Genomic DNA, 12,264 nt, shown 5'->3' with positions numbered 1-12,264 from the left:
CCATTTGATTGGAAGCAAATTAAGAGAACAGTCCTAGGACAATCTTGAATCTTTAAGTTATTAAAAAAACTGATAGGGAAAATAAGAATAAACGCATTTTAATTAGCAATGCTAGGTACTGCCTTAAATGTTTGAATTTGCTGTATATGTAGCAAAGTAGTTATACGTTTAATGAATGGCTAACAAAGTTAGACTTGTATTTCAAATCCATTCTCCATGTTGTAAGAACTAAAAATAGATATATGAGAAGGTTTTGACCTGATATACTTAAGTTAACTTATGTTATATTATTCTTAAGGTACAGCTCGTTGAATAGAGTATTTCCCCACTTGAGGAAGTTAAATGATGGCCCTGTATTTTTTAAAGATAAAAGATGTGTGATCTAGTCATAAGAAAAGAGGGAGTTGGCTATTTACAATAGAAGAACTGAATTGAATAAAAGAGAATCAGGGTATCTTATGGAATCAAAAACCTAAAAATGGAAATTAGGATTGTAATGCTACTCATTCTTATGATGAGAAAGACCTAATTAGATTTAATTTCAGTTTAATTCCAGTATACAGAGAAAACTGATTCCCCCTCCCAAATTAAAAAAAAACAACAACCTGGGAATAAGACCTCTTTAATTTAAAAACAATCACAAATGATATAACAGGCTGTGTTTCAAGACAACTTGACCTTCACTCTCCCTTCCTGCATTCTTTAGTTAGCTACAGATTTAGAAAATAACTGGGGCAATGCAAAATCTGATATATTAGCCAGCGTCCTTTCTGTACCCACATAAGGTTTTCAGCCCATTTATAGAGGGTATCTTAACAGACTGGTGTAGAGAAGACTTTTCTTTTAAAGTAGGAAATTTGACAAATGGAATGGAAGAGAGCAGAGACATGCCACATTAGAAAATGATACCTTGGACTATTTGTTTATCTCAGAAATATTGTTATAGTTGGCGAGATGACTGTGATTTATCATCATGCATTTTACAATCCTATCATTTCAGTTTAATTGCATTGTAACCCTAAAATTTCATAAACATATATATTTATTCATTACTGAATGTAAATGACACCCAAGGGGATTTTATTCTTACTCCTATATAGAAAGCAAATTATATATTTTCTTATGTACAATTTCTGTATAAAGCTTTTGCTGCAAAGACAAAGTGATAAAGTTTTCATGCAGTGTAAAGAAAAATTATCTGCTAATTCTGACAAGAAAAAATACTATATTCCTGATCCCCGTATTTACAGCACTTCCCAATTTTATAAAATTATTCTGGCACAGAAGTATAAATACTATGAAGCAAAATCTCTATATATATTTGTCTCATATTTAGTAGACAGAGAAAAATATCTGGTTGTCAGATAACTGAAATTTAGAGTCTCTAATGATTGTCTAGAGCCTCATCGTTCATCTGAAAGAAAAAATATGTATACATTGTATTACAATCTATATCTTTAATGATAAAGACGGAAGGCTTAATATATACAAACAAGAAAAGATGCATCCCAATACACTGGCTGGGTACACACCAGTTTAACTAAAGATTCTAGCAAAGTCCCCTTTCTTCCTTATACAATTGCCTTGAGAAGGACAAGATCTCACCACTTCCCACTATTTTCTCAAGGCTTGGGGCCCTTTACTTTCAATACCATAGTAGAAAAGGGCTTTCTAGCCCTTTGGAGAAAATAGGAGCAACTAAGAGAGACAGAGAGAAATTAAAGGACTTTTTCCCCCAAACACAGCCCCTGCTATGCCATAAGCCCATAGATTCTAAAAAGCCTCTACTCCTATCTATGATCATTATCAAAGAAGTGGAAAATCCAAAGGAAACAACTTGATTGGGGTTGTGATCAGCACTTACCAAATTATGAGCACTCCTAGCCTTAGTTGAAGAGAAAATGTGAGCAAGCGCATAGTGCTCAAACTAAGCTCCAAATCATTCCCATATCAAGATGTATGAATGTAAATGAATCCTTCTCTTGGTGCTTGCCCATCTAGGTTCCTATAGTTATTTACACAGATAGCTTCTTTCCTCTAGAAACCTGTTGCATCATCTGTTCCCGGTTTAGTTATACCCTCGGTTATATTTAAGAGGAGTTGAAAAAGCTAATGAAAAACATTTATGCAGAAAGTTAGTAACGATGGTGGGAGAATTGTGTAGGTCTTTAAAGGGATGCTTTGCTTCAATGAAAGCATCAGCCAAGTACTTTACTTCTTCCTTAAATGCTTTATGATGCAATACTGCCTCCTCTTGGCTGCCAAGAAAAAAGCAAAGAAGCCATCTGCCTCAACTTGCAAAATTTCAAGGAGTTCTCTGCATATATTGTACTGTATGAGCACAAATAAGGAAGCTTCTTCTAGCTTTTGCAGTGCTCTACATGGGGCTGCCCTTGAGGTGCATCCGGCGACTTCAGCTAGTGCAGAACGCAGCCGCGCGAGTGATCGCGGGTGCACCCCGATTCACCCGCATTACACCTATCCTCCGCGAGCTGCGCTGGCTACCTGTCGATCTCCGGATGCGCTTCAAGGTGCTACTGATCACCCATAAAGCCCTACATGGCAGTGGATCTGGATACTTGAGAGACCGCCTTCTGCCAATTACCTCCCTACGACCTATAAGATCTCATAGGTTAGGCCTCCTCCGTATTCCATCGGCCAGCCAGTGTCGGCTGGCAACTACAAGGAGGAGGGCCTTCTCAGCAGCGGCCCCGACCCTTTGGAACGAGCTCCCCGTAGAGATTCGTACCCTCTCCACCGTCCAGGCCTTCCGCACAGCCTTGAAGAACTGGCTCGCCCGTCAGGCCTGGGGATAAGGACCATTACCCCGCCCGAATGTTGTATGCATGTTGTTTGCTATTTTATTATGTGTTGTCGTCTTAGTGTTGTATTCCCCCTTCCCTGGTTTTCTGTGAGCCGCCCTGAGTCCCCTCAGGGAAAAGGGCGGCCTACAAATAAAATCAATTCTAATTCTAATTCTAATTCTAATTCTATCCCTAGAGGCAGGGAACATGACCTTGTCAAAGCAAATTGTGTCATCTTTTCATCTTGACGTGCAGCAACCACAGTGCAAAGCTTTTTGTGAGGTCAAGCCTAACACCCTGTGATCATCTACAATATACACAAAAGGAAACTACACAATTCAAGAATAAAATAAATGACTCACTACTATATCCCGCATATTCATTTTGTTGATAATCTTCTTCATGACTTCAGGAACCACAGGTGAACCTCCAATACCCCCTGGAAGGAGGGGAAAAAAGTAAAAAACTTCTTCAAAGATTCTTCTAAGATTACTGCAGATTTTAAAATATAAACATTCTTTATAATTTCCGTAGTATCCCTAAGACAGTATTTCCCATTAGAGTTGGATTTACAGCCAAATGACATATATAAAACAGGCAGACTCAACTTATTTGAAGACAATTATTTGGACTCCCACCTGAGATTTGTTTTTGCAAAGATTTGCTTTGAGATGCTTCCATGCACTTTAATTCCTAGTAATACAGAATGTAGGTGCAACCAATGCCTAACATCTACTGCCACACACTGGTGAATATAAAAATAAATAGAGTTTATTAAACCAATATGTGATCCTCCTTGCTGTTTCGGTAACAGAAATAGCAAAATAAGTAAAACAGAATCACAAAACAAGGTAAACCTTCCATGGAAAATGCCAACTTGGCTTCCTAGGACTACTCTGTTGGGTCCAACCCAGAGGTGAAATTCAGCAGGTTCTGACAGGTTCTGGAGAACCGGTAGTGGAAATTTTGAGTAGTTCAGAGAACCAGCAAATATCACCTCTGGCTGGCCCCAGAGTGGGGAGGGAATGGAGATTTTGCAGTATCCTTCCTCTGCCAACAGCAATGTTTTGATATTTGGTTTTCCACTTGGAATGATCAGTTTTAAGATTTAAGATTAAGATTAAAATGCTTCTGGCTGAGTCAGAATGACCTATTATGATACTTGAACTCTTTCAGACAAGAACAGAAACCAGAATGCTTTCATCTGGAAATGATTTATGGTCCTCTATTTGAGAGTTTATTTCTGGTCAGGTTCAGATAAGCATGTGTAAAAGTCCAGTTTAGGAAATGTTGCTAAAAAATGCAGTCAATAAGATGCGTATTAAGCAAAATCACATTTGAGGAAAGTATTTTACAAATGCATTTCTTTCAGTGATAGCAAAGGCTAATGAGTAAGAGTTTAGTTCATAAAATGCCTTCACATATAGGAATTTAACGACATGCATGTCTGGGGAGTTTATGCAAACATATTTATTTAAATATAAGTTATTAATGAATTAAATTATTTGCTTTGCAATATTCAGGTTCCTTTAACTTACCTCCTTGAAGACTTGAGAGATCATAGCTGTCAAAGTCAGGCTGGCCTAACATATCTATGAACATTGTTGGAGTGCCATTCACGTGGGTGCATCTTCAAAGAAAGACAAAGAATTACAGGCTGGTGAAATAAACACAGATTATCTTTCCAATCAAACTTACCTGCAGGGCTAAGTGTCCTTCCTCTGTAGTTGTAGGAAACTATTTTCCCATCGAAAAGGAAAATGAGGCGTGCATCTCAAACCCTACATTTTAATTTTAAAATGTAGTAATGGTGATTGGCATGAGTTTCAGAACAGAGTAACAGAATTGGAAGGGACTTTGGAGGTCTTCTAGTCCAACCCCCTGCAGGAGACCCTGTGCTATTCCAGATAAGTGGCTGCCGAGTCTCTTTTTTTAAAAAGCCTCCAGTGATGGAGCACCCACAATTCCTGAAGGCAACTTCTGTTCCATTGGTTAATTGTTCTATCTGTCAGAAAATTTCTCCTTCGTTCTAATTTGTTTTCTTCCTTGATTAGTTTCCATCCATTGCTTCTTGTTTTGGCTTCTGGTGCTTTGGAGAATAGGTTGACTCCCTCTTTTTTGTGGCAACTAGAACACTGCTATCGTGTCATACCTAGTCCTTCTTTTCAATAGGTGAGACATACCAATTCCTGCAACCGCTCTTTATATGTTTTAGCCTCCACTCCCCTTTTTGCCACTCTTGTCTGCACTCTTTCCAGAGTCTCTACATCTTTTTTCATATTGTGGCAACCAAAACAATGAACAGCTTGCCTTCAGAAGTTGTGGACGCTTCATCACTGGAGGTTTTTATGAAGAAACTGGACAGCCATTTGTCTGAAATGGTATTGAGTCTCCTGCAGGGGACTGGACTAGATGACCTCCAAAGGACCCTTCCAGCTCCATTCTATTCTAAAACTGAATGCAATATACCAAGTGTGGTCATGCCAAGGCCTTATAAAGCGGTACTCACACTTGATTCTATCCCTCTGTTAATGCAGCCTAAGACTACATTGGCATTTTTGGCAGCTGCAGCACACTGCTGGCTCATATTTAAGTGATTGTTCCTTAAGATTCCAAGATCAAATCAATATTTCAAATCAATATTCATATTTCAGGGAAGAAGGAAAGAGGTATCCAAAAACTGCCTGCACATGTTGTATGCTTGGTCCACACAAGGAAGAGTCAAAGACATTCCAGTTCTGTCTCAAAAGAAGAGAAAAGGGTGCAAAAGGGGGGACAGGGTGAGGGAAAGGTAGCGAAGGTCTAAACTAAGGGTAACTGTAACTAGCATTAACTAGTTAAAAAGGTAAAGGTTCCCCTCGCACATATGTGCTAGTCATTCCCGACTCTAGGGGGCGTGTTCATCTCCGTTTCAAAGCCAAAGAACCAGGACTGTCCGAAGACGTCTCTGTGGTCATGTGGCCGGCATGACTAAATTCCAAAGACTCACGGAGCGCTGTTACCTTCCCACCAAAGGGGGTTCCTATTTTTCTACTTGCATTTTTTATGTGCTTTCGAACCGCTAGATTGGCAGAAGCTGGGACAAGTAATAGGAGCTCATTCTGTTATGCGGCGCTAGAGATTTGAACCGCCGAAGTGCTGACCTTTCTGATCGACAAGCTCAGCGTCTTAGCCACTGAGCCACCGCGTCCCATTATTAACTGGTTACTAGTACAAATAACTTTAATTTTAATACTCTTTCCAGAACATAGTTTCAGCCAGATTCTTACTTTTCTTTTTCTATAGCTTTCAGAGTGGCTTTGGCATTAAAGCTGAGAGATGGAAAAATAAGGGAGACACCATGCACAGCCATCACCATACAGCCTCCCACAGATCCTAAGCAGTGGTAGAGAGGAACGGGAACACAGCAACGAGCTTCCTAGGGTCAAAACAAACAAGATAGGAGTGAGATATCTTCCAATAGAAGCCTTCATCATGTTTATAATATTTTATCCCATAAGCAAGAAGAATCCCTACTGAAGCTTTACGAAGAGAGCGTTGGAGTTACACAAATGGAATAGTGTCCGGAGAAGGGAAGGGCAGGATGGACTTCTTCAATTCCTAGACTTTTATAGAATATTTGTTTCATTTTTAAATAGGAATTTCCATGTAAAAAGTTCCCTATAATTGAAAATTCAGGAACATTTTTACAGCAGGGGTGTCAAACTCAAGGTCCATGGGCCTGTTCTGGCCCACAGAGTGCTTAGATATGGCCCTTGGGGGCAACCTGGAAATAGCAAAGGTCTGGCCCATGGTGCCTCTGCCAGCGAAAACGGAGCTTATGAGGGCCACTCGGGGGGGAAGGGTCCATTTTTGCTGGTAGAGGGTTGCAGGAGGCTGTCCCAATTAAAAATGGAGCTTACAAAGGCCATGTGCAGCCCCTCCCCAATCTCTGTTTTTCCTAGCAGAGTGCTCAGGCCACAGGCGCGCCCAGCACGTGTGATGTCAAGCTGCCCATGCCCACCCCAGCCCCCCGAGGTCAACACAACCCTGATACGGCCCTCGATAAAATCAAGTTTGATACCCCTGATTTACAGATAAGAATATCCTATTAAAAAATCATATTGGTGGTGTGTAAGAAGGCCAAGGCTTCTAAAATCTGAGGGCAAAACACATGATTGATTCTTTATATAGTTCTTTGAAAAACACCTCGGTTACTAATCTTCAAATTGTATCCTGAAAACTGTAATACATTTTTTTAATTAAACCAAAAGAATATCATATGATAGAATCATGAAAAGTTCTCTTATCTGTAGAGTTAGCATTTGAAGAGTTTCCATTCTGAACATAAAGAGTACAGCAGGCAGAGAAGACTTACCATCTCATTTAGTCCCAGTCTTATGCCAATAAAATTTGCATTATTCAAAATATTACAATGAGAAAGTGTTGCTCCTTTGGGACTTCCTGTTGTTCCCTGAAGGAAAGAGAGAACTTATTCACTAATTAGGATGATCCTAGCACATTATACAAGTTATAAAAGATCAACTGCTTTAAAATGGGATGTCATAATGATGTCCCAACTCTAAAAATCCTATTAATACAAGATCAGGCCAGATTTCAGAAAGTTAGGAAGAGTCACTCGTAGCTCAAACAACTACTGTATCGGAAAGGAAAAGATTAAGGGACCATCTAAAGTGGACTGGAAGTGGAAAAAATGAAGGAACAGAGGGCAGTTGATTATAATTCCAAGCAGGAATGAAAAGAGGATTTCAATTTTAATCCTCAGCCGGAACCCATCACTGGTAGGGTGGGAATCAAGCCTATGGCCTAGGAGGACTCTTGTGAGAGTGGGTAAAGGCCTTTTGGGACTCCAGGTGCAGGAGGTGGCAAGGGGCATTTTTGGGGCTGGGGAAGGCCTTAGGTGGGCCAGGGTAGGCTTGGCCCTGTATTAGGCCTCCAATGGCTCCTCCCCACACCGGGGAAGCACTCCACTCTCCACTTAATAACTGGTGTTTTCGTTTAACATTTCATTGGAGTGAACAACAATGTGGGGGGAGTAAAATCCAATGACTGTCATGACATGTGACCATAAAGGCAGGCTCCGTTACAATCATCAAGATTTACCTGTACTTACACATCTGTCCCAAAATACCCTTTTCAGAGGGTTTGCATATCCTTAATATAAAACAATTATGTTTTTATAAAGAGCCATGTGGCAACAAAAATCAGTATCGACAATTATTTGCACTAAACTCTAAGTACCAACTTAGTCCGCTTGACAAAAATATAAGCTTCCTATCTCGGATCATCATGGACTGCATTTTTTAAAAATATTGGAGAAGATACACAGCTGTGAAGCACTTACTGAAGTAAACTGAATATTAATCGGTTCTTTGTTGATCAGCATCTTCCGTATCGCCTGTAGCTCTTTCATATGGCTGCTCTCTCCAGCTTGCATCACTTCCTGCATTGAGAATGTGCCAGGTAGCTTGGCATCCGCACAGATGATAACCGAAAGCTCTGGTAATCTGATGCAAAGGAACACCCAGTCACTTATAGTAGTGGTCTCCAACCTTGGCAACTTTAAGACCTCTGAGGAACTCTGGGAGTTGAAGTCCACAGGTCTTAAAGTTGCCAAGGTTGGAGACCACTGACTTATAGGACAAAAGGGAGAGTTCAACCTCTCATAATGTAAAAAGAAGCTCATGGAATAAGTCCTCCAACTGTAGGTCAAATCAAATGCAGGTAGTCCTTCACTTACGACCACAATTGAGCCCAAAATTTATCTTACTAAGCAAGACATTTGCTAAGAGAGTTTTGCCCCATTTTATGAACTTTCTTGCCATGGTTGTTGAGTGAATGATTACAATTATTAAATTAGTAACACAGATATTAAGTGAATCTGGCTTCCCCATTGACTTTGCTTGTCTGAAGTTTGCAAAAATTGATCACATAATCCCGGGACACTGCAACCGTCATATATACAAGTTAGTTGCCAACAATGTTCCCTCTAATTTTTTTTCAGTGTGAGCAGAAAAGTATAGCGTTTGAGCGGCATATTTTCATGCCTGAGCACCTGAATTTTTTTCACAGATGTCACCTAAGACAACAACGAAATCAGTATTATTATGTTTATGTTATGTTTATTATGTTATGTTTATTCAAGGTACCCGCTTAATTAAAAGTGTTATATAATATCAGTATCACTTAACAACGGTCCTGCTTAGCAACCAAAATGTTGGCTCAGAAAGTCTTAAAGCTGTTGTTACAAGATCCTTGCACCCCTAACCCTTTAGAAAAAAAAACCCAGGGGTCTTCAAACCTGACAGCTTTAAGACTTGTGGACTTCAACTCCCAGAATTCCTCCTCCAGTCATGTTGGCTCAGGAACTCTGGCATTGAAGCATGCAAGTCTTAAAGCTGTCAAGTTACAAGATCCTTGCACCCATAACCTTTTAGGGAAAAAAACCCCAGGGGTCTTCAAACCTGACAGCTTTAAGATTTGTGGACTTCAACTCCTGTTTGCAATTTTTTCTGATGATGAAATATTAAAAAATGCAAATAATTTTTCTGCGGATCACAAACATTTTCTCACGCACCACCAGTAGTCCTCAGACTCCCCCAGTTGGTGATAGCTGCTTTAGAGAATAGATTAGAAGAAAATAAATACATTTGGAGAAAAGATTAGGAATCCATAGCCACAAGCACTCTATCCAAGAGAAAAAGAATATTCCTCAGGTCAAAGGAGTGGCTGTGTCAATGTGTGTCAGTGCTTAACCAGTTAATGAATACACTGATCATTATAAACTTATATGAGAGAGACCAACTGAACTAGAATTGCACATGTATGACCTTTGCCCATTATTATCTCCAGACAAAGTGTTCAAGGGAAAAAAATGGCAAAAAAATGAACATTGCCTTGCTTATTATTCGCATTAAGCATTTTTGAAGTATTAACATTTATTTAATCATAATTAAATTGAATTGAATTGCATTTCAATCATAAGTAAATTGAAAAGAGAAAGAACATAGTGTGTATTCACGTAAATATTGAGGCTCATCCTGTGGAGATCCATAGTTAAATGCAAAGTTATAGACTAGGATCACATAACAAACTATGACATTAAAGCAAAACCAACAATAACACAAATATACATTATAGTTTAGCACCATGTGTGAACGATCAAAGTCTGTACCTCCTGAACTAATGCCTCACAAACAAGAAATACATGGTATAGGCATTCTCTCACTTGAAACAAATCTGGGTCTCTGACTTGCATGGTACACTGTTCTGACCCCCCCCCCTCCGTACGGTGAGGCACGTCAACACAAGATTACTGCTAGACAATTTATTCACAGTAAATTAACACTCCGACAAGACTTTGGCAGCAACCCAGACTTCCAAGATAAGAAATACATACGAGAGCTTCTCCAGCATTAGTATATTAGTTGAATCCTGCAAACAGCCTCCTCCCAAAGTCTCTCCTTATATACTCTCTTGGGACCTAATCACAACTACCTGGGTCCAATTATCTCCTTTGCCTCTTTAATTTCTGCCGGCGTTTATCCGCCCGCCTCTGCCGGGCGTCCGGGACCAATTCCCTCTGAACCTCATCACTGCTCAAAGGCCTGACGTCTTCACCACTGCTCCAGGGCCTGATGTCATGGGCACACTCCCTTTGGCTTTCACCACTGCTTCATGCCTCAGGCGCCTCCTGGTGACCAACCAGCCTCTCTGGTCCCTGCTCGGAGTCTGAACCCTGTCCAGGGTCCCCCCCACATCTTCCAGAGCCAACTTATAGGGTCCCTCGCTATCGGAGTCTGTTTGCAGCTCCAACGGCTCCTGCTGGGCCACAACAGTACGCTATGCACACCAGCAGCAGAACTGTTTGTAGCTTGATAATGCACATGCTCCTGCAGCGTTAATTTATGTCAGACTACTAAATTCTGGAATTGAATAACACTCAAAGGTACAATATATAAACTTACTTCTTGTTTGTCAGTGCTCCTGGATTAGAATGTTCCAATTCTGGGCATACATTTTTCAAGATCTCATAGTATTTCTGAGTTTTAAATTGGGTAGGGAACACAAGCGCTTTGCAGCCAACCTACAGAAATACACATAAGAAAGTAATTTTTAAATCAGCAAATCACACACGAAGCAAACCGGTAGTAAAACAGGGAGCAACCCACCTCTGGACTGGTCCATATAAAAAGCCGACATGGCTTATGCTATAGACCAGGGTTGTCAAACCCATGGGTCAGATGCATCACGTGCTGGCCATGTCCATGCCCGGTTTAGTGAATGGGGGGAAAGTTGCGACATGTCACATGACACTGCTGTGACGCAAAAAGAATTGATGACATGGCTGCTGATGTGGGAGAAAGGCTTATTGACACTTTGAAAAGTACAGAATTTGTGATGCAGACTGATGAGTCAACGATTCGTGAAAATGAAGCCTTGTTATTGGCTTATCTCCGTTTCATCAACGGAAAGGAAGAGATCGGGGAAGAACTGTTATTTGCTCGAAATTTAGCCACCAACACAAAAGGTTCTTCAATATTTTAAAAGGTTGAAGAGTTTTTTTAATGAGAAAAACATCCCTTTGACAAACATCTTGGCATGTGCAACCGACGGAGCTGCATCCATGGTTGGACGATATTGCAGATTTCAAGCTCATCTAAAATCGGTTGTACCTAGAATTATGACTGTCCATTGCGTCGTTCATAGACAGCACCTTGTCTCAAAAAATTTGAGTGGTTGTTTGCACAAGTCTATATGTTAAACCATTAACACTGTGAATAAAATTAAGTCAAATGCCTTGAACAACCAACTTTTTCACAAGCTTTGTGAAGAAAATGACGAGGAGTTTGAAAATCTCCTTTTGCACACCGAAGTAAGGTGGCTTTCAAAAGGAAAGTGTTCGCGGTGATTCCATGAACTTTTTGACACAGTTGTCGAATTTCTTGAATCCATCTCTTAAACTTCGACGTCTGGATGTACCTTATCTCGCTGATGTTTTTGACAAGCTGAATGAAGTGAACGTAAAGCTGCAAGGAGATAAAATCAATTTTCTTAAAATCAAAGGAGTAATCTGCTCATATATTTCCAAATTGGACCTCCTTGCAAGCAATATGAGTTGCCAGGAGATGTATCAGTTCCCAAGCCTTGGTAATGAACATCAACTCCAAGCAGAAGATTTGGACGTTTTTTGCTGCCACTTGAAGCAACTAAAAGAAGATATGGAAACCAGATTCTATGATCTGATCAATCTGGAAGTGCCCACTTGGGTGCTAAATCCTTTCACAGCAGACTTTGCACAACTTCATCCCAAACTGCAAGAGCCACTGACAGATCTGAAATACGATTGTGAAGCCCAATCACATTTTCAGAGTTATGGTTGCGAAGCCTTTTGGGTGAAAATGAGGAACACTGATCCAATATTGTGGGAGGAAGTTAAGTTGCTTCTTTTTAGTCTTTC

The 12,264-nt window shown here is 40.2% G+C and overlaps 1 protein-coding gene across 1 annotated transcript in view; it reads right to left on the bottom strand.

Moving 5' to 3' along the window:
- The window catches only part of ACSF2 (acyl-CoA synthetase family member 2), a 77,207-nt gene that overhangs the window by 44,369 nt on the left and 20,574 nt on the right, over positions 1-12,264 (bottom strand). The window contains exons 5-10 of the mRNA XM_014074196.2: positions 10,772-10,890; positions 8,149-8,311; positions 7,162-7,257; positions 6,074-6,222; positions 4,343-4,434; positions 3,167-3,243 (exon numbers count right to left, since the gene is read on the bottom strand). Coding sequence (XP_013929671.2) covers positions 3,167-3,243; positions 4,343-4,434; positions 6,074-6,222; positions 7,162-7,257; positions 8,149-8,311; positions 10,772-10,890 — 696 coding nt within the window. The remainder of the gene's footprint in view (positions 1-3,166; positions 3,244-4,342; positions 4,435-6,073; positions 6,223-7,161; positions 7,258-8,148; positions 8,312-10,771; positions 10,891-12,264) is intronic.

Source organism: Thamnophis sirtalis, unplaced genomic scaffold (genome assembly GCF_051295495.1).
Source record: "Thamnophis sirtalis isolate CommonGarterSnake01/CBP01778 unplaced genomic scaffold, rThaSir2_p1.2 scaffold_3, whole genome shotgun sequence".
Lineage (NCBI taxonomy): Eukaryota > Metazoa > Chordata > Lepidosauria > Squamata > Natricidae > Thamnophis > Thamnophis sirtalis.
The sequence above is the reverse complement of the archived record's forward strand: the minus strand, read 5'-3'. Positions and strand labels throughout refer to the sequence as shown.